The 27,107-nt window shown below is 37.1% G+C and overlaps 1 protein-coding gene across 1 annotated transcript in view; it reads left to right on the top strand.

Moving 5' to 3' along the window:
- tweek (transmembrane protein KIAA1109 homolog tweek) overlaps nt 1–27,107 on the top strand; it is an 806,203-nt gene that overhangs the window by 477,285 nt on the left and 301,811 nt on the right. Inside the window, 4 exon segments of the mRNA XM_090388226.1 lie at nt 5,938–6,011; nt 12,680–12,817; nt 21,381–21,501; nt 22,236–22,382. Of these exon segments, the coding sequence (XP_090244352.1) occupies nt 5,938–6,011; nt 12,680–12,817; nt 21,381–21,501; nt 22,236–22,382 (480 nt within the window).

Below are 27,107 nucleotides of genomic sequence, written 5' to 3'. Positions count from 1 at the left end.
AATATGTAGGGTGGAATAAATTCCTTTCTGTCATTAGAGTAGAAATCATATTCGGAGATGGTTCTCCTGGCTAGCATTAGTAGAGGCATATGATGCAAGAAAGCACGCTTATGTAGCATAAGTCAAAAAAAAAAACCCCATTTCATCCATTCATTCACTTCAGGATGTTTGTCTAGTTCTAGTTCTTTGTCTAGTTCTGCCTTGAACTTATTTAAGTTGTTCATCTCCACTACAGCGGATGGAGGTTTTTTCTAACTATGAACCACCCGCTGGCTAAACGCAAATTTCTGCACAATATTCTACAATTGTCTTTCCTCGATTTGAATTTTATGTCCCCCTCAGGTGAGTAATCTGAGCAAAAGGAAGAATCCCATTAGCACTGAGCTTGCTCAAACCATTCAAGACGTTATACCTCAATTAGATCACCTTGCAGATGCTTAGTCTCCCGAAGCCACAATTTGCAAAACTTAAGCCTTTCTTGGTAATGCCAACCCTTTGTTCCATTCATCAATCTTGTTGCTCTTCTCTGTACTCTTCCAGAAACTCTACATCTTTCCTAAAATGACCTCTATGCAGTACTCAAGGTGTGGCTGATCATTGCTTTATACAAGGTGACAATCACCCCCTTATCCCTGCTAGCAAAATTCATATATATTATTGACAAGACACCATGAGCTACCCTTGAAAACTTCATATCTCACTGCACAATTACCCCCAGGTGATTTTCATTTTACACTACCCTGAGTAGTACCACGCAGTTGATACATTATTCTGGGGTTTCTGCACATCTTTCTGCTGTTACTGCTACCCATATGCAGTACTTTACATTTGTCAATGTTAGACTTCAGTTGCCACCTCTCAGCCCTCTGCTCAACTTTTCTAGATTCTTTTGCAGTAGTCTACTATCATTACTCTCATTAACAAACCTGGCAACCTTCATATCGTCTGCAAACTTAGACATTAACCCTGATATACCTTCATCAATATCATTGATAAATACCGAAAACAACAATGGGCCCAACACTGAATCCTTTGGGACTCCACTAATAACATTAGTCTGTGAAGAGCAGCTTCCAGTGATAACCATTCTCTGTCTTCTCCCACTCAACCATCCTTTTATCCATTGTAGCAACTTGCTCTTAATGCCTTACTGCTCCAGTTTGCACAGTAGTCTTTCGTGTGCCACAGTATCAAAAGCTATCCTAAAATCTAAGTATATGATGTCAAAATTATTTTTTGCATCCAGTTCCTTTGGATGCAAAATAGTATCCAAAGGAACTGGATGCAACATGATAGTATCCAATCAAATTTGTCAGACAAGACTTCCCCTTAACAGACCCATGCTGTGTCTGAACTATAACTGCAGTCTTCTCCAGATGATCCTGCATTGCTTCCTTAACAAATAACTCTATTATTTTCCTGGGAATAGAAGTTAGAGTAACAGGTCTGTAATTACTCATCACACTTTGATACCCCCCCTTGTGAATTGGGGACATATTTGCATATCTCCAGTCAATGTGGACCCCCCCCCCCGAGTCCAAGGAAGCTTTCATAATTATGGCTGAGTGTTTGCTTACTTTCTTTGCTGCTTCATTGAATATAACTGGATATATCCCATCCACATGAAATGCCTTTCTTATGTTCAATTTCAACAATTTATCCACCACTTTACTCTCAGTTATTAGAAAATCATATAGCTCCTTGCCAGAGTTTGATATGCTTCTGGCCTCCACTTCCATACAGACCTCATTTGTAAATGTAGATGCAAAATACTTAATTCAGTTTGTCAGCTACCTCAGCAGGTTCATCAACAATCGAACTGTCAGTGTCAAGTGGACCAATAGGGAATATCGGAATAGACATATGCACAAGTATCACCTTTGAGTCGAAAAGAATTATACAGCGAATAATTTGAGCAACTGAGATGAGCAGTAGTTTAATCAATCGATAACTAAGATTCTGTCAGAAAAAGAACATGTGGTTTGGCAGACTGCAAGTGGAAATGGACATCGTTGAGATTAGAATTGAGATCGCATATATTTGTGAATTGAACTAGGAAGTATTTGGGAGGTTTAGATCTTTTCACAAATAAGCTTACTCTATTAGTTTGACAATTCATGGTGTATTCAATAGTAAGAAAAAGTGGGGGGCACGCTGTATGAAGTAATGAAATTTTTGGATAGGGCGTACACATGGTAATAATATACCCCTATCCTTGACATAACGTGGCCTCGACAATGCCCACTGCATACACACTACTCGGACTCCCTCGAGTCACTATCTGGCAGAGTAGAGGTAACACGATTATACAATAGCTTATCCGGAAGCCTCCTAAAGAGTTATCAATAGTTTCGGGCCAGTGTACTAACTAGCAGCCAGCCTGCGAACACTGTTTTAGAGCTGTATCCTCGAAATGTAAGCAAGATTGGATCACACCATGATGTTCATCATAACCTCAAAAGTCATCAGTCATACTACATGATGGAAGAAGTGGGGAAGGGTTGACCAGAATTTAGCTCTGGAGACTAAACATGGGTTTCACCACTTCAAGCCTCCAGTAGGCAAAGTGGTGGTATTGCACCAGTTGATGAGAGTCATCTACCACCTAGTATTGCCTGGTAACACAGAGGGGCGGCATTACTCCATGTGGTGTGGGCGCCACACCTCGACCCCTGCTTACGTGGTTCACACCTGATTGGTCACCCACAGTGTGCTTGTGCATGGAGGTTATACCCATGATTACTAACAGTCCCACCATCGTGAAGGTGCAAGCAGAGGATTTAGCTGTCACAAACCATCTGGACTTCACTGAAATTGGGTCCACTTGACTTGACCAAATAACAGTTCCATCAGCGTTCCCAGGTAGCAAGTGCAGCTTGTCTGGCATATCTGAGAAAATGTCTATGACAACCTCAAGGACCGAAGACTTACTTGCCTATGGAAGTGCATCCAGTTGACATCCTAACATCCTTTGTGACTTCATTAAAGACTATCTTATATCTACCATAGGCATCTGTGTCTTCTGATAATTTGTGCGCTCCATGCATTTTACTTATCTGTCACGAGTCTCATTAGGTCATCTGACATCATTTAGGCTTTAACTTTGAACAGTATTTCTTAGTTGGTATGAAAAGCCTAGTGGCTTCCAAGATTAATTCCTTGAATATTACCCATTTAGAATTTGCTGTTGGTAACATCATCAGTTGGTCCCACTCTATAAAATTTAAAAAATCTCTTGAGACCACTGTAGTCACTTCGTTTATGAAAGCAGAAACCTTTCCCTTTACCTCTGATGGTAGTTACATCTTTAAGTAAATCCTTGTGATCACTGCCACCTAGTAGTTCCTTTATTTGCACATTCTTAATGCATGAAGGATCACTGCTGATAATCAGATCAAGAGTATTACTCCCTCTGGTTGCCTCTTAAACATGCTGCTGTAGAAAACAGTCATCCAGTAAATCCACAAAAGCCTTGCTAGTGTGTGAGTGACCGACCCAAAAGTTCCAGTGTATATCCGGGAAGTTAAAATCCCCAATTATAAGACTATCTGATTTACTGGCCCACTCTATTTTCCTGTTGAGTTGTTCAGTGTACTCCTCAGAGTCATTAGGCCTATAACACACTCCTACTCTCAACTTGGTTTTCCAGGTGTTTATGTCACACTAAACTGACTCAACACTGCACTGTCCTCCCATGTCAACTGGATGCACTTCCTTAGATTATATGTGTTTCTTAACTAACAGCATCATCCCTTCTATCCTGTCTATCCTTTCTGTACACATTATACTCCTTAAATTCCATTTCTGCATTCCTTATCTATGTGTGACACCATGTCTCTGATATTCCAATAACATTAGCCTTAGATGTCTTCACCCATACCTCAAATTCATCAAATTTAATTACTATACTCCTAGCATTGGTGTTCATGCACCTATTCCTACTCCTAGTTTCTATGTTTCTATCGTCAACACTGTGACAACAACTCACTCTGTATGTTTGTTCTATTAGTTTAACTATTTGTGATGCATTGGTGTTGATTAGGTAAGAAGTTTGGGGGAAACTTGTTGCATGAAATGATGAAATTTTGGGATATGGCGTACACGTAGCAAGAATATATCCAGCTCTTTGAGTAATGAGGAATATACCCAGCTCCATCATGTGGCCTCAGCAGTTTCCCCTACATAGTCCTAATTAGGGTCTTTTTAGTGACAAGCTGACAGAGTAGAGGCAACCACATTAAATACTAGCTCACTTGGATGCCTTTCTGAGAATTATCAGTAGGTCAGTCTAGTGGACTGAACTTACTTGCCTATAAAAACTGTTTTAAAGCTGTACTCTTAATATGAGGAATATTGTACATGACCCATAATGCATAAAGACATAAATAGATAGGAAGATACGGGTGCTTTTTTTTACCACTTGCCGTTAAGCAAAGTAGTGTTGTTGCACCATGTGATGAGTATCATCTGCCATTTAGTATGAACAAAAATTTGGCCATTCCTTAGTGTAATGTGGATGCCACTCTTTGATCCCAGATTCCATTGTTCACAACTGAGTGATCATCCCTCACTATTCTATTCGCAATGTTTTTCAGCTGGTATATGAAAATACACTGATGGGCCAAAACATTATGACCACCTACCTAATATGATGTTGATCCTCCACGTGCAGCCAAAACAGCTCATATCCGGCGAGGCATGGATGTTACAAGATTTCTAAATGTGTCTTGTGGTATTTGGTACCCACAAATAACCAACAGATCCTTTAACTCCTGTAAGGTCCGTGGTTGAGATGCTGCAGATCAGAGTTGCTGTTCCAACACAAACCACAGATGGTCGATGGGATTGATGTCTAGGGAATTTGGAGGCCAGGGTAATACCTGGAAGTCTTCCTCATGTTCCATGAACCTGTCTCGAACAATTCGGGTGGTGTGGCATGACACATTATCCTGCTGAAAGACTGCACCGCCAGAGGGGAATACCATTGCCATGGAAGGGTGTACCTGGTCAGCAATGATGTTTAGGTAGGGGATAGACGTCAAAGTGCCCGGCACATGGATGACTGAACCCAGGGTATCCCAGTAGAACAAAGCATGACACCACCGTCACCAGCTTGTTTTCGTCCCATGATGCATCCAGGCGCCATCACTTCCTCGGGTAAATAACGTCCACGTACCCGGCTGTCCACACGGTGCAACAGGAAACGTGATTCATTGGACCAGACGACCTTCTTCCAGTCATTCAAGGTCCAGTTTCGATGCTTGTGTGCCCATTGTAGGCACTGTTGCCAGTGAACCGTGGTTAGCATGGGCACTTGGAGTGGCCTGTGGTTACACAACCCCATTTTCAGCAGGGTTCAATCTATCTACTGTGTGTGGTGACACATTACTCCCATCGCCAACATTCCACTTACTGGCAAATGGTGCCACAGTCGCTCTTCTGTTGCCATGTACCATACGGGAGAGCCTTCGCTCATCTCGAGCATCGATGAGCCGTGGTCGTCCAACACTTTGCTAGCGGTTCGTGGGTTTCCCCTCCTCGGACCACTTTCGGTAGGTACTAACCACAGCTGACTGTGAGCATCCCACCAGCCATGCCTTTTCAGATATACTCTGACCCAGTCGTCTGGCCTTTGTTAAACTCGCTTAAGTCCCATCTGAAGGACAAGAGTAACACTGATTAACGGCACTCAGTATGAGGTGTTTTTTATACCGTGCCCCAACCTGCGCACATGCCATAGTTCACTTGCAGTTGCTTCGATTTGCATAACGACTAGCTGTCATAATGTTTTGGCTTATCGGTGTATAACAAAGATTTTTAACAGTCCTGCAATTATGAAGGCGTAATGTAGTAAAATGGTACTTGTAAAATGTAAACACTGTTCACTGTTTATTAGTTAAATTGACTAATTTTAATATAATTTTTGATGTTTTTTAGCTGTTTTAGTTTGGCTGAATTATAAAAATGCATATGAATATTGGAATGAACAAAGGGCCACACTGAACAAAGAGGTGAGATTTTATAGTTTGAAATCTTTGTAATATGTTGTTCTTGCACTTAATCATGTGCCAAAGATTGAGCTGAAGAATACTTTTGTATGATTATAACTGTTGTTTAAAATTAGAAATGGTGAAAAAAAAATATTTTTAAAAACAGTCTTATTGCTGTTCACAGTCTTTTATAGAAACATTGGAATCATAATTAAACCCAATGTGAGGGTTTATTTTAGTAAAATCTCAAGATAAGATTTTTAATTGATAGTACAGGTAACCCTTGTATAACACAGTAGTAAGGTTCACATAAAATCTCATGTAGTTCGAAACCGTGTTATATGGGACTAAGAATCAGTACAAAAAGTGGGGATTACGTTCAAAAAGCTAAAAAAAAAGACAATTTTTTTTCTTTTTTTTTTTTTATGTATAACTATCGGAAACTTAATTTTTATTAAAAATAGCAAGTAATATACAAATCTGACAATCCAAATACTGAGTGCTTTTTCCATTTTCTCAGTTATTAGTGCTTGGGGATGAACTGTCATAGTTGCTGAAATGAAAGATCCTGCAGCAGCAACAACAGCAGTTCTAATTTTCTGTTCATATAAAGTTTCTTTTGAACTGTGCCTTTTTACTTTCCTTAGGCATAATTTAGGGCTGTGCATTTAATTTACAACAAAGAAATTTTCCAGTACGGTTCTTAAGAACAATGTTTAGTAATACATAGCCCGAAAAATTTATAAAGGATCAAATAAAAACCTTAAAAGCCATGAACTGCATGCTTGCTTTGAAGTTACAAATTTTTATGGTCTCAAACATGCATAAGTTCAATAACGCAGGTTGACATGGGGATTTCCCAATAATTTATTTTGCATAATGACTAGCAAGTCTACAGTTGGAATTCACAAAAAGAATGGAAACAAGGAAACATTGAAAAACATAAATACTATTATGTTGATAAATCCAACATAGTAGCAGGGTCCCCCCCCCCAACAAAGGCTCAAAAATATTGTGTTATGCGAGGCTTGCTACAATTCTCTAACCATATTAGAGCAAAACTATATTATATGAATACCGTGTTGTATGAGGATTGCTGCAATTTATCAATTGTGTTAGAGTGAAACCATGTTGTAGAAGTACCTTTTTTATGTACAGTGTTGCCTGTAATTTGGTTTTATGATCATTTTAAACAGATTTTTAGCACCATATATGTATTTTAAATTGTTTCAGTAGTGCACTTTGCTAATTTTATTAACATATGAGGTGTTACTCAAAAGTTTTTTGATTCCCCAGCATAAAAATTATGTGCTGGTGTTCTGCTGTTAAATAGTGAGAATATGTACTTTTCTGTGCAGTTAGCTACCAACCTACTGGTCTGACTAGATAATTATTTTATGTGCTCTCAAATAAGAGTGTTACGTATGTTTATGATTTTATTTTTTAATTATTTATTTTTTTGGTTTCATTTGAAAAATCCATGACCAGACAGCTCAATAAGATATTTCATAAGGTAATGCCAATTCGCCAAAACAAGTATTTTACTAATCATGACTTAGTTGGACAAGTAGGTTTTTCTGTGGAACCTGCCAAAGCATTTTGACAAAAATGCTTTGACAGGTTCATAAAAACTGAGCATCCATATGATGGATGTTAGGTTTTTTTTTTTTTTTTTGTTGTCATGAGATTGCGCTACTCATGCCAATTTCTGACCAGTAATAGTATGATTCCATCTCATACTCTGTGTTTGTTTCGGATATATTTCCTTGTGATTTATTTTTGCTTCCAGAACTAAAATTTAAATTCACATGAAGGTGATTCAGTGACATTTGGAGATCCAGCAAAAATTGAATCAGGAATTCCAGATATGCACTCAACTGGAAGTACTTCTAAATTCTCTGATCTTGCAGTACCTTTTTCAGTTTCTTATTTTCTTGTTTCTCCCCCTCCCTCCAATTATTCTTATTTGAAAAAAATATTGTTAGAAGTACCTTGTGTATGTATGTTGACTGGTTTTAGTACTTATTATTTTATATTTATTTATGTTTTTATTATTATTTATTTTGTATTTAACAGAAGATTTTAATTGTGTGTGTGTGTGTGTGTGTGTGTGTGTGTGTGTGTGTAATCCAATTAATCCAAAAGTTAAATATCATATAACGTGAAATATTATATAACATCATGTATGATGAGTTTTAAAATAAACCAAAGTAGTATGGACAATCTCTGTACTCCAAACAACATGCGGTGGTACATAAGTTGTCCAGTAGGCTGGCAAAATTGCTAGTAACAACCAGTTTGGTTAGTATTGTTAATGTTTTGTGTCACAATTTTGCATTGGAGCACCAAATGAATTTCAAATGTTGCTTTAAACTGGGAAAATTTCATACATTTCTGGGAAAAACAGAAATGTATGAAATGCTAAAAACTGCTTATGGTGATTAGCATTAGCATTAGTAGAGGCATATGATGCAAGAAAGCAAGCTTATTCAGCATCAGCCAAAAAAAAAAAAAAAAAAAAAAACACACCACTCCCATTTCACCCCTCCGTTCGCTCGAAATACCTGTCCAGTTGAGCCTTAAATTTGTTTAGGCTATCAACTTTAACAACAAGTGATGGAAGTTGGTTCCACCAACCAACCACCCGCTGGCCAAAGGCAAATTCTGAGCTGATTATTCTGAGCAAGATGAAGAATCCCATTGGCATTGAGCATGCTCAAACCATTCAAAGCCTTATACACCTCTATCAGATCACCTCGCCGGTGCCTAGTCTCCAGACTCTGTAATTTGCAAAACTTAAGCCTTTCTTCGTAAGAGCAACCCTTTGTTCCATTCACTAATCTTGTTGCCCTTCTCTGTACCTGTTCCAGCAGCTCTACATCCTTCTTGAAATGAGGCCTCCAGACCTGTATACAGTACTCAAGATGTGGCCTAACCATTGCCTTATACAAGGGAATAATCACCTACTTATCCCTGCTAGAAAAATTCCTGTATATCATTGACAAGACACCATGAGCTACTCTTGCAGCTCGTCTACACTGCTCGTCTACACTGCTCAGAGAACTTCATATCTGCCTGCACAATTACCCCCAGGTCCTTTTCATTCTCCACCACTGTCAGTGTAGTACCGCAGAGTTGATACGTTGCTCTGGGGTTACTGTTTCCCATATGTAGTACTTTACATTTGTCAATGTTAAACTTCATTTGCCACCTCTCAGCCCATCTGTTCAACCTTTCCAGATCCGGTTGCAGCAGCATAGCGTCAGTGGTGTCCTTAACAACCCTGCCAACCTTTGTATCATCTGCAAATTTGGACATTAAACTTGATATCCCATCATCAATATCATTCATAAACACCTAAAACAACAACGGACCCAACACTGAACCCTGAGGAACTCCACTAATAACATTAGTCCACGTTGAGCAATTTCCATTGATTACCACTCTCTGTCTTCTGCCACTCAACCATCCCCTTATCCATAGCAGCAATTTGCCTCCAATGCCACACTGCTCCAATTTGTGCAGCAGTCTTCCATGTGCAACAGTATCAAAAGCCTTTCTAAGATCCAAATATATAATATCAAAGTTATTCCCTGCATCCAGTTCTTTTGTGACTACATCATAGTATCCAATCAAATTGGTCAGACAAGACCTGCCCTTAACAAAATCATGCTGCATCTGAGCTATAACTGAATTCTTGTCTAGATGATCCTGCAGTGCTTCTTTAACCAGTGCCTCCATTAATTTACCTGGAACAGAAGTTAAACTAACAGGTCTATAATTACTTGTGTCAGCCTTTGATCCTCCTTTGTGAATTGGGGTTACATTTGTACATCTCCAGTCTATGGGTACCTCCCCTGAGTCCAAAGAAGGTCTCATAATTATGGCTAGGGGTTTGCTTACTTCCTTTGCTGCCTCCTTTAATATAACTAGATAGATCCCATCCACCCCAGGTGCCTTTTTTATGTTTATCCTCAACAATCTCTCCTCCACTTTCCTCTCGGTTATTACAAAATCATCCAGCTCGCTGCCAATGTTTACTTTACCTACATCATTCTCCTTCCTGAATAACTCCTCATGCGAGAATGTAGATGCAAAATACTCGTTTAGATTGTTAGCCACCTGAGCAGGATCCTCAACTGTTGAACCATCAATATCCAGTGGACCAATCTGATTCATCCCTTTCCTTCTTGAGTTTAAATAGGTAAAGAACTCTTTTCTGTTTTTCTTTGCATCCTTTGCTAAGGATTTTTTGTAGTCTGCCTTTGCCTGCCTAATCTCCTTTGTGACTTGGTTACAGACCAACTTATATCTATCATAGGCTTCCATGTCACATTAATTTGTATGTATCCCATGCATTTTTCTTCTCTGCCACATGTCTCATTAGTTCAACTGACAACCATTTAGGCCTAAACCTTGAACAATATTTCTTAGTTGGTATGTAAAGCCTGGTAGCCTCCAAGATTAGTTCCTTGAATGCTTCCCATTTTGAGTTTGCTGTTGGTAACATCATCAGTTGGTCCCACTGTATAGAATTTAAATACTGTCTCAGTCCATCGTAGTCGCCTTTACGAAAGCAATAACCCTTCCCTTTACCCCTAATGGTAGTTACCTCTTTGAGTAAATCCCACTTCAGCACACTGTGATCACTGCCACCTAGTGGTTCATTTATCTGCAGATTCTTAATGCATGAAGAATCACTACTGATAATCAGATCAAGAGTATTGCTCCCTCTTGTTGCCTCACGAACATGCTGATGTAGAAAACAATCATCCAATAAATCCACAAAAGCCTTGCTAGTGTGTGAGTGACCAACCCACAAATTACAGTCAATATCTGGGAAATTAAAATCCCCCATTATAAGACTCTCTGATTTACTGGCCCACTCTATTTCCCTGTACAATATCTTATTATACTCATCAGAGTCATTAGGCCTATAGCACACTCCTACTCTCAATTTTGATTTCCCTATGCTTCATCATCATCATCATCAGCCATTTTCAATCCACTGCAGGATGAAGGCCTCTCCAGCAACTTTCCAGTTCCTTCTGTTTTGAGCCCTGGCCATCCATTTACTACTCAAAAACTCATGAATTTCATCTATCCATCTCCTCCTTTGTCTTCCAGGTTTTCTTCTAGCTCCTCTTGGGTACCATTCTGTTATTTTCTTAGTCCATCTGTCATCATGTCTTCGAGCTATGTGTCCTGCCCAAGACCATTTTAGTTTTGATAAGAATGTCCTTTACTTGAGTTTGCTGCCTAATCCATGTGTTTCTCTTCTTATCTAACAGTCTGATTCCCAATATAGACTGTTAGATAAGAAGAGAAACACATGGATGATAAGAAGAGAAACACATCCCTATGCTTATGTCACTCACACCAAACTGACTCGACACTGCCCTGTCCATCGATGTCGACTGGCTTCACTTCCTTGGACTTTATGTGTTTCTTAACTAATAGCATAACCCCTCCTGTCCTGTCTATCCTTTCCATACACATTGTATTCCCCAAATTCCAGTTCCACATTCCTTATATCTGTGTGACACCACGTCTCTGATATCCCAACAATATCTGCCTTTGATGTTTTGAGCAATACCTCAAATTCATCAAATTTATATACCAAACTCCTAGCATTGGTGTACACGCAGGTATACATGCACCTGTTTCTATTCACATATTTTATATATGTGATGAAATGCTAAGTCATGCCAATGTGTTTGAATGGTATAAACAGTTCAAAGATGGATACGAGGATGTTTGCAGTGACTCAAGAAGTGGGCACCAGTCAACCTCTTGAAATGAAGACAGAGTTGAAAAATTTTGGAAAGAGGTTAGCATTTGAACCTCAAAATGATGGCTGATGATTTGGATATGAATAAGGAGATAATTTGTCAAATTCTGCATGAAGATTTAGGGAAAAGGAAGGTTTGTGCAAAATTTGTGCCACACAGCCTTTTGGATGAACAGAAGCAGTGAAGAGTGTCATAATGCAAAGATTGCATCCAAAATTCCAAGACAATGCTAAATTTCTTTACAGTATTATCACTAGAGATAAATATTGCATGTTTCAGTATTACCCAGAGATGAAGCATCAGAGCATTGCAGTGGACTTTAAAGTCATCCCCTGGGCCCAAAAAAGTTTCATTTACAGAAGTTCAGAATCATGATGATGATGCTAATCATGTTTTCCAACCTAGCACCAGTGGAATTCTTCTGCTTTCCCAAGGTAAAAACTGCCCTTAAAGTAAAGAGATTTCAGGATGTTGAGGACATAAAGAAAAATGTATTTGCCGAACTGAACATCTCTTTAGATGCTTTCACTTGCTCTTTTCAGAAACTTTCTGAATGTTGTGATGAAGTGCATTCAGTCAGGTGGTGATTACTTTGAATAAAAATAAAATCATTTTTGAGCTCCTTCGCATTGTGTTCTTTTTATTACACCAGTCCAGGAATTACCTCATATGTAATAAAGCCAGTATTTTTTTTTATTTATTATTATTTTTTTTATTTTAGAATAACACTTTATCTTTGAGGTCAGTGATCAGTAGAATTTTAATTAAATAACTTATCCAGCTTTCTGTGATTATTATTATTATTAACTTAACATTTTTAAAAGGACTTTTCAAGCATTTCACACAGTATTTCACATAAATTATAATATTATTCTGTAATATTATAATTTCTTTCAGGTATTAACAGCTACCCAACAAGTGTTTGAAAAGGTTCCACAGATTTCCCAACTCAGTACTCAAGCTTTAGGAACTCTCTTTCTGCAACTGACTGTTGATGATATGGGTATATGTCTTCCTCTTAATTTACACACTGGGGTAGGTCTCTTTTATTTGTTTTATATAACCATTTCTCCTTAAACTTATTAATGGATTTGTTTTATTCATTCAATATTTATGAAATTTGTTTATAATAAATGAATAATTGAATAATGTATGATATTGTAATATACACAGTGCATCCCATAATGGAATAAATATTGGAATAATTGGAATACCATAAAATAGGAATTGCTGTTTTTAAAAGCATGCAGACATGGACTGTCATTATGAATCACATGACAGTTAGTTAAACTCATGCAACCAACTATTAAGATGGTACTAGGAATTCTTAAAGTCATTCCTATAGAAAAAATTATTTATGAGAAAGCAATGGATGTGTACAGGCACTCCTCTACTTATGCACATTTAACAAAGGACTTACGTGTGACTCATAGATACGTATAGAGCACAAAGCATCTCAAAATTAATAAAAATACTGTATATCGAAAATATATCAACACTTTTCTTGAAAATCAGCTGCCATGTACAGTGGATCCCTGCTTTACAGTATTAATCCATTCCAGAAACACCATTATATCATGAAAATATCATAATGCGAACACAATAACAGATCGTTTTTTTTTGGTAATTTGTTCCACGACCTCGGAAAAGTTGAAATATTTGCGAATAACTAAGCTATTTTTCTCTCTAAAAGATCATTTTCATAATGGAAATTATATTAGTTTTATATAAACTTATGACAAATAAGCACAACACAAAATGACTTAACTAAAGGATGCAAAAACAAAACATGCTGCCAACATGTTTACAACTGCTGCTACTGGCTGAGAGGAGGGACTGCGTGGTCTGGTTGGAGACAATCATAATCCCTGAAATAAGTAGGCACTGGTTAACATGATCACTAGAATCAGCTTCTTTATAGAATCAAATTTCAAAAACCCAATCCAAACCATTAAAATGAACTACACTTTCACCGGTTATTGTCCCAGAAACTCATGTTTTTTGTCCAGCAAACAGAAAATTGACCATGGAACACACAATTTACTGACAGTATAAATGGAGCAATATGTCCTAAAAAAATCCTACTCCCACACCATTTATTGCTATGTTTGGTTATAATAATCAATTTTGAATGCCTTCTTGATATTTTTCTAAAGCACATTTCTGGCGGTCACTACCATAAAACAGTAAAAATAATTTGCAGTTTTCAGTTTATTGAGCTTTTCTGTTAATGCAATCTATTATAAATGGGTTAAACTTGATTTTACTGCATTTTCATTAATACCGGTAGCTGGAATTCTGTGAGTTTTTACCTTATGGTAAAATGTGTTTCCCCTTTATTGACATCTTCAATCTTATAAAAAACATAAATAAATTTTCAGAATCTTCTCTTTATTTCTATTTTTTAAGCTTCTTAAACTTGTACTTTGTATCTCACTTGCACGTATCATTAAAATTTGTACGTGTAATTGATTGCTTCTCTCTTTTTTACTGTTTTAAATTTTACAAACCAAAAAGCAAAAAAAAAACCACGTATATTATACAGGGTGTCCCAAAAAGGTGTAACCAATTTTAAATGTTTGTAACAAATGTAATTTTAATGATAGAAACACAAAACCTGTGCTAAATGGAGAAAAACAGTTGAAGTTTTTACTGACATTCAGCATGTGCTCCACTTGTCACAGGAACAAAAAGGTGTAACCAATTTTAAATAAGCAATGCGAACATGTTGGAGAAAATGGAACAAGATGAACGTGTAAGAACATGGATTTGTTTCACAGACAAGTGCACATTTCGTGTTTCGGGAAAGGTGAATAAGAAAAATGTCAGAATTTGGGTGACTGAAAACCCACACTACGTGCAGGAGTATCAGTGAGATAGCCCAAAGGTGAATGTGTGGTGTGGCATCATGGCTGATCATGTTATGGACCCTTTTTCTTTCAAGAAGTGACTATGAGAGCGGATAATTACCAGGACATGCTTGAACTTTATGTGTATCCTCAATTGGATGAACTGCCAAATAGGGTTATTTTCCAACAGGATGGAGTGCCACCACATTGGGCTTTGAGTGTGAGGAGGTCTCTTGACGACATTTCCTGGCCATTGGATTGGGCATAATGGTCCCATTGCGTGGCCACCACGTTCACTAGATTTAACCCCTTGTGATTTCTTCTTATGGGGATTCATCAAAGACACAGTCTACAAGACCCCTGTTGCAGACATCGCAGACTTAAAATGCAGGATTACAAATGCAATTACCATGATTAAGCATGACATCCTTGAAAAAACATGGGATGAACTTTATTACCGATTAGATATTGTTCGTGTGACAAGTGGTGCACATGTTGAATGTCAGTAAAAACGTCAACTGTTTTTCTCACATTTAGTGCAGGTTTTGTGTTTCTATCATTAAAATTACATTTGTTACAAACATTTAAAATTGGATATACCTTTTTGGGACACCCTGTGTATATTATTTATATGCTAAACAGTACTATTTATGGGTATTAGATTAAATTACTTTTTAATGAATATTGTACTCTACATTATTATTCATTGTGGGTTTTTTCAGCCTCATTTAACTTGGTTACAAATTGTAAAATGCTGTAAACAACACCATACATATGGCCTGGTGAAGTTTGTCGGGAGTTATAATCTGGGTGAGTTGTACTGTACATGTATTTAGTATCTTTAAGACCAAAGTTGGTCTTAAGTACTAAACACATTTACTTATATATCTTTATACATGAAAAATCGAGGAGGGCCTGTACCTAGAGTTCTGACTTTGGATCTTGTAAATAGTCAGTTAATTCTCCTTATTTTATGTATTAATACCAGTTCCCTAAAACAGAATAATACAATCAGTTTGTTTTAGTATAAAGTTCATGTAATTGCCAGCAGTCAGCTGTTACAAAAGCATTTGGTGCTGGTAAGTGGTTAGAATTAACTGTTTAGCTAATTAACTTTAGCTATTATAAAGAGTACCTTTGGATTCAGATCTCTCCTAATCACAGAAGTGGCTCAAAGGGTCAAATGAGCAAGTGTCAAAGGGTCAAATTGTGCATGACTGCATTCAAAATGCAGCCAAGAAGTGTGCCATAATGTGCTTGAGTGGTCAATCTTAAGTGATCAACTAATAAGCCATAAATGAAAGGCATAGGAAAAGCTAAGTAACTGAGCACATGAAATATGGAGTAGTTGATTGTATGCTTTGCAGTAATGCTTGGCTTTTGTTTATAGACTTGGTACAGTTTTATTTGTTTTTTTGCTTGTATTGATTATATATAATGAATAGTTGATTATATACATGAATAAACTATTTATAAAATTTTATTAAGATTTGTTCTAATTTACAGCTCAGCACAAAAGTGAGTATTTGCTTTAGTAATGAATTCCACACTTTTAAGTTTCAACCATTATGTACAAAGTCTCAGAATGCTGGGTTATTGGAATGTTGATGTTTTTTTCAACGTTGTGTAAATTATGGCACATGAATGAGTTCTCTAACATTTAGGTGGCAGTGAACATGCTAATAAAGACAATTTAATTACAGTGAGATTGGTTAGTATACAATTAGATTTTTGCCACTTTTATCAGTTTAAACCCAATAAGTTTCATACCCATAGTTAAAATAATACATTACACTATAGTAAAATAAGTATGTACAATTTAAAAATGTTGTGCAGATGATTTCCTTTGGTACACTTTGTCCAGAATGTCACAGCACAACATTCAGCAGTAGTCTGCCAATATACTTTCATTCCAAAAACATTGGTAGTGATTTTCCATTGACTTAATGTCTTGATGAAATCATTTTCCACATTTGTCACTCGCCATGCTAAGTGAGTGATGATTCATCTTGTTGAAGCTCTGCGATTTCAGCTAACGAAGATTCCTTCTTTCCCTTTTGCGGTACTGGAAATTTCTCATTAAAGTAATGGCATATTCTTGAATTCACCTTACTGCTTGGTTTTAGAGAACTGTTATGTGAAGAGATGGAAAATCTTCATTGGATCCACTAATGGAACACACACTACTTGTTCCTGGCTCATATTTGCTTTTCAAGGCCAATGGTGTCTAATGTAATGGTCTGCCGTAGAATGGCCCTCTATAGGCATAGGAAAAACGATAGTTTTTTTGAACCCTCCTTCCTCATATGCCCATTAACATGCCAATGACCTTAAGGTCATCACAGATATTCCATTGATGAGTGCTGTATTGAATTTGTTCATGTTAATTTCCCCTTTAGATGAACAGAGTGGGAAACAAGGATGTATGTCTTTAAGTTCCCGTTATGATAGAGAATAGCTTTCACACTTTGCTGTTAGGAGTCGATGAAGAAGAGCCCATTCAGGTGTAATGTGTATTTGTAACAATTTCCTAAAAACCACATTGATATGATAGCAGCAACAGAATAGACTGTTCACAATAAAGAATGTCACCAAAACCTAGGGTCTTCTTCTTTTTTTTTTTTCTTTTTTCATAAGCAGTTGTAATTACAGTATGTTTTTAAAATGAAATCCCTTCTTGACCACCCTGTATGGACATCAATTTCTGATCCACAATGGAAAGAGCTGCGCAATACTAATTGGACTGCCAACTGATCCTTTGGTATTCAGATCCAAGGGCTCTTAAGTGAGCTAAACATGATGGTAGAGAACTTTGCTAAATAACCTTAGCAATTCCTTCTACCCTGGCATGCTATATTCTTAACTTGTGACTTCTCATTTAAGACTTTGGGGATGGCTGCAATATTACACCCTGTCTTCCAGCAACCCATTGTGCTGCAAAGAGTTTCTTCCAGCAAAAGAGCAAAATAAATAAATAAATAAATTTTTGGTGTCAAGAATATACATACAACAAACAAAGTGTGTGTGTGTGTGTGTGTGTGTGTGTGTGTGTGTGTGTGTGTGTGTGTGTGTGTGTGTGTGTGTGTGTGTGTGTGTGTGTGTGTGTGTGTGTGCGCGCGCGCGTGTGTGTGCGTGCGTGCGTGCGTGCGTGTGTACTTTGCCTTTATATATATATAAAGGCAAAGTTCCCTCCACAGCCTGAAAAGATGGTCAATGGATTTACATAGTGAAGAATTCACTGGCAATGAGGGAACCGACATTAAAATATCCAGCATCCTCCCCATCAGGTGTTAATAGGGTTAGTAAAAAGTAAGTTAGTGCAGAGTTGGTTAGGAAAATTGAAACTATATTCTCATTAATACACTCTTAACAGGGAATACTGTATTAACAAATTTAGCAAGTTACTAGAGATCATTCAGTTACATTTTTTACAATTTGGCTTAAAATTTATGGAGCTGGCTAAATTAGCACAAAAGAACAGGTCAATTATTTCTTGTTGGTAACAAATTTAAGAAGGTCCACATCTAGTGACTGTGCAGTTTACAGCATTTTTGCTCAGGTAGAAATCTATCAACCATGTGCAACCTGTTTCTATTGGTGGTTAGGAACGGAGTCGCCCAAAGAGTAGTACTCAGTAGGGATCCTCCAGAGAACAATATCTTACAAACTAGGAGCTGAAATATGTCCTATGAGCATATTTACTGTGGCAGTGAGTCTTCTTTCAAAGATTGAGCTGTGGCACCGTGGATGTTTATGAGCAGCCAGTATTCAGAAGCACATGCTGGTTTCTGTGTTGTTAACTGCCGAAGTGCATGTTTCTGCTCTATACAAGACTGCTGATGGACAACTTTTGTGATATACTTCCTCGTGAAGTTAATATCCTTGACATAAAAGAGGTGCTGCTTTGCTTGCCATCTACGTTTAGCCATTTTCAGGTGAAGAGCATCAAGGTAGAATTTTTCTCAGCCTGGTCTGTGCTTGTTAACAGGAGAGACTTCTAGGACTTATAGTACCATTGTTTTTGTCATTAAATTTTTAGCTAGAGCTTTTGATTTTCTTTATTTGATATCTTCAACAACATGGATTAAGAGGTGAGTACCATAAAAGCATAGCTCTAGCTAAAAATTTAATAATAATAGCTTTAATCAGCTGTCGCCTAGAGATAGTGGCATCTGCTATGGCAGGGGTCGGCAACCTGCAGCTCTTTGAGCATGTAACTACGACTCTTTTAGCCCACATGAAGCAAAGTTTGAAATGGAGTTAGAGGACTTAAAAATCAAGGACAATGTGGAGTGCAAGACTAAAATGCCCTAAAACTGAAATTGAGGATTTGGAGAGGCAAAAGGCTGCCCTTGGAATTCTACATAAACAGATGCCAATAGATGAATTGAAAAAGTAAGACCAAATTGTGTTCGATGCGTGGTATAGCTTATAGGACACCTACATAAATTTGAAAATATTTGCGTTTGGACTTCCATCAGTTTTTGGTTTGATGAATTTCTGTGGGCAATATTTTCGAACATGAACTATATTAAAAATATATCAAGAAACCGTTTGAACAATGCAAGTCTCTCAGCTTACTTAAAGATCAAAATTGCAGCGTACTTCCCTGATGTTGAGAGACTCACTCAAGAAGTTCAGCAGCAAAAGTCACATTAATTAGAAATATTATTAATAAATAATATTTCAAAATATATATATTCTTAAAAAACTTTTTCCCCCCAACTTGAGCTGAAGTGTGGATGTTTGGATTCTCTCTTTTTTTTTTAATTAGATCAAAAATGTCTCTTCGCTCAAAAAGGTTGCCGACCCCTGTGCTAGGGCATCAGTTGGTGAATGAAAGTCAGTGATATTGATGACACGTGTTTTCTGGTCCAAGAACCTCGTGATCAGATCAAGCCAATCTGTGGGATTGAAATGAGAGGAGAGCTGATTTGATTGTTGTTCACCCATTTTCCTCTTTGAAGAGTGTGCTGAAAGTGATATTTAATTGCACTGGCCTTACTTCTATTAAATTCAGCTCTGGCTTTAGAGTGAACAGTGTGGTCATGGATAGTTTATTTGTGGTTGAAGCAAGTAGTGAGAGGAGACCACCATGCTTTTGTTCTTTTATAGATTCACATAGTTTTCGATGCAACAGATGTGGCAATAGAGTTTAGCCAGCGTGTCATTAAGGTGACAGCTAGGTCAGGATTACGGTACAGGATACTGTCCCAAGGACTTGATGATATTGTATAAGGACACTGCACTTGTTGATATCGTATAAGTTAGGAGAAGTAATTTTTACTCTTTTGACAGCATCTGAGACATGATCAGGAGCAAGGAATTTTACTACTAGTGAGATTGGTGTATGATTGAAATTGAAGCATATTTCTGGCTCACAATCCAGTTGTTGTAACCTGCAAAGAAAGAATAAGGTCAAGGCATTCTATCCTCTTGTAGCTTGGTCATTAATTATCTAAACCTTTAATGGGAGAACCATCCAGATCAGCATTTTCTGTTAGTGTGAGAGATGGGGTGGTAGATTGAAGTCTTCAACGATAAGATGCTCAGCAGGAGTGTGCATATTATTAATTATCCAGTATGCAGCTTTCTGGAGATTGGCCTGAATTTTCAGATAAAAGAACCACTGGGTGGCAGTAATCTTACAATATCTACTTGCCCACTGATGAGAGAGTTGAAATCTAAGTCTGGGTAGTGGCATACACTTTAAATAAAAAGCAATATACTTCTCTGTTGCAGCAATGCCTTTTATTTAGAGTAGTGAAATACTAAGGCAACTCTCATGGTAAATTGTCTTCACAATATGAGGTTGATGCACTAAATAGCAAACGCTATTTGCTTTTAGCTATGTATAAAAAGAGGTGAACTGATGAAGTTAGTAGCAGAAGAGAAAGTGCAGAGAATGCAAATTGTCAGTGGACACTGAGCACTATGACAAGTCAAGTATAAATTAATCTGTGATACAATAACTCTGGGAGTTTTCTTACTCCCTGAATTAATTTTTTGCTGTCAGACTTTGAAATTGCATTCATGAATAGACATTTTAGGCAAAGACATTTTAAACTGTATTCATACATCTTCTGTAGTTGCACCATTGGTCTGCAGAACAATTTTGTTATGTCTCCATCTATCTTGTTTTTTGGCTGATTAATCATTTAAAACAAATATATAAATGGCATCACACTCCAAGTGGATTGTTTTGAATTGTACAAGATGATGGAAATATTTCTGTACTTAATTGAATTGTATGTTTTGAACAATGCTTATATTGTTTATTTTTGCTATTTACTTTTGTCTTGTTTATTGCTGAGTAGAAACAATGCCACAAAGGTTTGGGCTGATATAACTCAATTGCAACACTGTTTATCCAAAAATGACTTCTAAACTTTTTAGTTTATATTTCTATTGAGAATATCCTTAGAATACTGTAGATAGAATGCACAAAGTATTATTATCTCAAAGCTTATGATAATAGTATTTGAGAATATCCTTTTGAAATCCATTTTTGAATTGCCCAGTGTGTAATGGAAAGACTGGCAAATTTTAAATAGTACTCCACATGATTTCCACACAAAGGAAGCAAAGTTTAATAAATGTAAAACAATTAACCTGAAAACAGGTCATAAATTCTTTTGCATTTACTAAACTAGCTTTTGTTTCATATTTTGCTTACTGAGTTCAGCAGTATTTTTAATTTTAGAGTTTAATGAGTTTTACTGAGTTATGCAGTATTTTTATTTTAACAGAGTATTGGAAGTAGTAAAGTGTATGATACTGAATTAAAAGCTGCAGTAGTTGTGACACTGGAAAATACCCGCATTTCAGCTTGTTCCTGTGGTTCTCTTGTGAGCAAAGCACGTTTCACAGGTAGGGTTCACTAGATTTTTGCAAACAATTTATTTATTTATTTACTTATTTTTTTTATTTATATGTATTCAAAAGAATTACTGTTAATTTTTCACTTTTCCATTACACATTTTCCACTTTCAAAACTATATTGATATCATGAAATTGCTCATTAACACATTAATCCAGCAGCAGTGGTATCACCAAACTGGTGACACAGGGCTGGACAGACTACAATTTTATTTTCTGTTTCTGAAAAAGTTTTTAGATTTTTTTAAATTCTTCTTGGAGTATACCAGTGCTTGATCTTTTATTGATGAATGCTTATTGAAAGTAATTTTTTTAATGAAAATTTAAAAATTGTCTGTTTTTACATCTGTTATCTAAAGAAACAAAACTTTAATTATGTTGGGAGGAAAAAAAAACCCATAAACATAAACTATAAACAAAAAAACTTTGTCTCTTTGATTTTCAAGTTTATGAAATTATTAAGTGCACAAAAATTCAGATTATACTTTTGCACATATTTTGGCTTATAATATATATTATGTATTAGATGTATTTTTAGAGTTATATAAAAATTGCTCTTGGATGGGAGCAAAAGTCGGAAATGTGTAATAATGTGGTGCATAAACTTGACTATACCTTTAACTTTAATTTTTACAAGTGTATCATGCAGAAGATATATTTTAAAATAGTTATGAATTACTGCTATAAATTATTAAATGGTAAAAGATTGCTTTGTTTTATTTCAGGTTTGTGCATCAGATTTGCTGATGATTTTGAGACTTCCTTGGATGATTGGAAACCAGATCCTGGTGATAATAGCATTATGAATTTATGTGTGGTATCAGAGGGTACTTATGAAATATGCTCTCGCACAATTGCTCCTCAAGGAAGTGGTAAGTTTGAACTATTTTATTTATTTGAGAATGATGGTTAAACATTAGTAGTAAATTATTATATAAGACAATCATTATTGTCTGAGGGGATTGAGGCTTCATACAATATTATACATTGCGGCAAGCAGATGGCAACGATTTTACATCAAATGAATATGAGCCTGTGTGTGGAGAAAAGTGATGTGATGTGCAGCTCATTCTCACACACACTGGTACGTTGGGGAGTATAAACAGGAGGGAATATAATATTATTATTATATTACATGTTATTAACAGCAAAATTTTTAGAAATACATACAAGGTATGGCAATAAAGTTCCTGGACTGGTGCAATTAAGAGAATAAAAAGTGGAGCTCAAAAATGGTTTTATTTTTATTCAATGTAATCATCACATGATTGAATACACTTATTATAGCATTCTAAATGTTTCTGAAAAGAGATAGCAAAGACTTGCAAAGCAGTGATTTTCAGTTTGGCAGTTACGTTATTCTTTATGTCCTCAGGATTCATGTGAATTTTAGTTTTCTTTATTGCCTGCGTTCCACATGTATCATTGGCTACCATACCCACACTACCATCAACATGAATCTTGTCTCTCAGACCATTGGGATAAAGCATGGCATCAACATGGCTCAACTTTTCAGATGAACCCACTAGCTGATTGAATCAGAGTGAGCCATCCCAGGACCTACCATGTTTTTAAGCAGGGGTCAAAGTGGTGTACTGGAGCTGGACCCCCTCAACAATTAAGATCCCCTTTCTGAGTTTCCACAGGCCACATCACAGAAATCTGGCATGTTTTGTTTTGCAAACATAGATAAAACTATGATAAAATAAAATAATACGGGTTCCAAATAGAGTAAAATTAATAATGTGATAGGACTTGTGCGCTTGAGAAACATATGTCAGTTCTGAATAAGCAAAGAACAATTAAGATATCACAGCATTAACATCTCCAATTTGCATGTATCTTGGATTCAGTTTTCCTGTTTTGTGGGTTGACAAAAAAAAAAAAAAAAGTATGAAAAATGTCCAGAGCAATAAGTTTATAGTTGGTTACTATCACTTTGTTCCTGTTATGGGACCCAAACACAACCTCATCAAAGGGCAGAAAATTATGGATCCTTTCTCAGGTCAATCATCCTTGGACAAGTGGCAGAATACAGGCAGCCATGAATAGAGAAAATTAGTGGTTAACACCTCAGGAAGACCATGCAGATGGAATAAACACTGACATTCATATGATGTTGATGGGTCCCCTCAGGAGCAGGCTTTTCCTATACTTTTGTCCACAGCACACTTATGGAGATCTCCATCTAGCAACCGTATGTATTCCAATATTTGTGTGGGAAGAAACCTATCCAACAGTCTGAGTCTGTTAGATATGGGTACCAAGACTAGGTTGGATTTGAGGCTTCAGACAAGAATTCTCCAGTTACAGTACTCACAGAAGTTGGGTTCTGACATATGTTGTCATATTTACAGAGAAAACCAGTCTGCTCTCAAGAATGGCTGCCAGAAGGTGATTAATGCTAAGGGTCCCTGCCATTTGGGTTATTTTAGGTGGTAGCTCAACCACACTGCCAATTTCAAAAAGTATTCCCCAGCATAAAATTCGTAAGAAGAAGAATCTTTATTGCGACAATAATAATAAGATACAAAATACAGTTTATGTTGCAACCTACCTGTTACTGCCACAGGCCAGTGGTTTACATGTTCAGGGATCAATGAATATGAATTATAAATGAAAAGGTAATCATTAACTATACACTCAAGCGGTTTTGAAACAAGGTGGCACCCTGGCAGTTGACCACTCGGTTATGTTGGGCCTTAAGGTGGGACAGAGCCATGGATATTCAAACCTCTGCGACGTGTGGTATTGCATGGCAATGTACATGAATGTGCCCATCAGGTGTGTATGATGTGCCATGTGTATGACTGGTTGAAACTAGTTATGGGCATAATCAAATGATTTTCCATAATTGAATGAATTATTTGACTGAAATATGATAATCAAAATAATCAAAGTTTGATTTGCTATAACAGAAATAATCAATTATGTCTTCTTGATTATGCTCATCATTAATTGAAATAGCTGCATCTATGAATGAAACCAGGTTTTCATCCACGTTAACAGGAGAGACCGAGACAAGAAACATCATCCTTACCTTTAACTCCTCAACATCACCTAAACTCCATCATAGTTGGTTATACACTCATGAGCCAACATTAAACCATTATGGCAAACATTATAACCACGTACCTCATAGAATGTTGGGCTAACTTTTTGCTGTGATAGCCGCTTTGACATGGCATTGACTTCATGAGATCATGGAAAGTGCTATTAGGTATCTGGACTAGCTGGACAGAAGGACATGTTGGAGTTAGGCAGTAGCGTGCATCACTAGCATGGACTGCCAAATGCTGTGTTCTACTTCATCCCAAAATGTTTGATGGGATTGATGTCGGGAGAATTTGGTGACCAATTATTTTTGCCCAATTATACAGTCTCATTACAGCTGATCACCTTCTCGCCATCAAATACACACCTGTCCATTGGCACTATGGAGCTGGAACCTTGATTCTCAGACATGGTGACTCTTTTTTCAGTCATATATTGTCCAGGAACAGTGTTCCCATGCCCACTGCAGGCAGAGGTGTCGATGACAGTAGGTCAGCATGGACACATGAACTGGGTTCCTACTCTGTAGATTATCTGCAAGAGTGTCAGCTGAATGGTGTTCTCAGAAATGTTTGTCTGTATAACCTTGTTGTAGTCTCCTGTTGTAGTTAGAGAAGGACATTACGTGGTTGTTTTCTATTAAGATTATCTACTATATTTAATACCACGTGAAATTAATAATATAGTTTATTGAGCTATTTGCCTAAACTACTATACATTAAGGTAACGTTTCAGGTTTCTTACCCATACCCACCATCAGACTACCATACTCTTAGAAGAAGCCAAAGCATGTCTCCTTCGAGCAATAGACAGCAATATTCTTCTGGGATACCCTAGACTCCCACCTACCACTGAAATAATAGATCTCATAGATTTTTCCATAGAAAACTGTACTTCACATTCAACGGGGGATTCTATACGCAGATTTCTGGCCTCAGCATGGGAAATGCCCCCACTCCTATCGTGGTGGAAATTTTTATGACAAAATTTGAAAAATTCTTGGAAAACCAACCGAATAAACCTAAATTCTGGAGCAGGTATCGATAACATTATAGCTGTCTGGAACCATGGTACAGAAAACCTACCTAAATTCTTTGAGGCTGTCAGTAACCACCAAAAAATCAAATTCAAAATGGAAATAGAAACAACAGCAACCTTCCTTTCCTGGATATCCTGTTCACAAGAAAACCCACAGAACTACATATGAAAGTTTATAGGTAGCCCACTGATATTGGAATCATACTAAACTACAAATCCTGCCATCCTTTCTCAACAAAAATCTGCATTCTAAAGCCCTTCATCCTAAGAGTTCAGAATTTGTAAAGAAGATAATCTACAAGACAACTACAAACAATAACCAGACTTGCCATGAAGAATGGATTTCCTGAACATGTTATCAACAAAGCCATAAAAGACACCGCTAAGGCCATCACACTGTCCAACCCAGCAAGGATAGAAAAACCTCCATATGTATACCGTACATGCTATCAGTCAGCACTAAATAGCTAAAGAAGACAAGAAATTTGGTTTGTTCCCTTTTTTTCAAAAGTTCAGCCTCCATCAGGCAGATTGTAAAACAACAGTCCAGCAACCACGACAATCCTAGAAGTCCTATCTATAAAATACATTGTAGGTGTGGAGGCACATATATAGGAGAATCATACAGACATCTACAATGCAGAATCCAAGAGCACAGAAAAGATATACAATATGTAAGAGTTCTAAAGTCCGACACAGCCCTCCATGCTTTCCAGTGTGGTGACACTTTGGATTTCAAGAACACAAAAATGATCCTTTCTACAGATAGGCTATACAACAGAATGAAATTCCAAGAATCCTTTCTCATAAAAATGTTGAGAGCTTTGGCTATCAGTCGAAAACAGGGAGTCGAGTTCAACCTGCAGTATTTTCATTCTTTTTAATAAGAAAATAGAAGAAAAAAATGAGAAACCAGGAAAAGAAAATAAGTTATTTGTACTTTGGTGCAAGCTAGGAAAATCTTTATGGTTTTTTTTTTTGATGATTCTACAGTTCACCTACCTTTTGGCATTTGAGTCGAAGAGCTTCTTTAAAATTTTACCATGGTGACATTCTCTCTCATCTACACAGCCTTTCCATCTATGGAATATGCATTCTCCAGTTTGACGTTTCCATTCAGAGTTGGTTAGTTAATTATTTGGTTTTTAGGAGCATTAGCAACTAAGGCCATATTGCTCCGGGATATGTGGTGGTCATTCCCTGACCTTTACACATCCTCCGTATTTGGTGGTGATGGGCTCGAACCCCAGTCTAAACAAGAAGCATGTGCTATGCACTGCTGCTCCTTCCCACCTGGCTACGGAGGCGCCCATTCAGAGTTGGAGAAAGGGAAATATGCCACTAGTGATATGCTACAATATGCAACTACATGCTGTCCATTGAATTCAGTTCTCTGACTTCTTACCTGTTTACACTGATGGTTCAAAATCTTAATCATCTGTAGGATCCACAGCAGTTTTCCTGAACAACATCATATCAAGTCAGATCCCTTTGGAAAGACACCG

Source organism: Mastigoproctus giganteus, chromosome 2 (genome assembly GCF_048544385.1).
Source record: "Mastigoproctus giganteus isolate SK-2022 chromosome 2, ASM4854438v1, whole genome shotgun sequence".
NCBI lineage: Eukaryota > Metazoa > Arthropoda > Arachnida > Uropygi > Thelyphonidae > Mastigoproctus > Mastigoproctus giganteus.
Note: the sequence above shows the minus strand (reverse complement) of the source record. Positions and strands in the feature narration are given on the sequence as shown.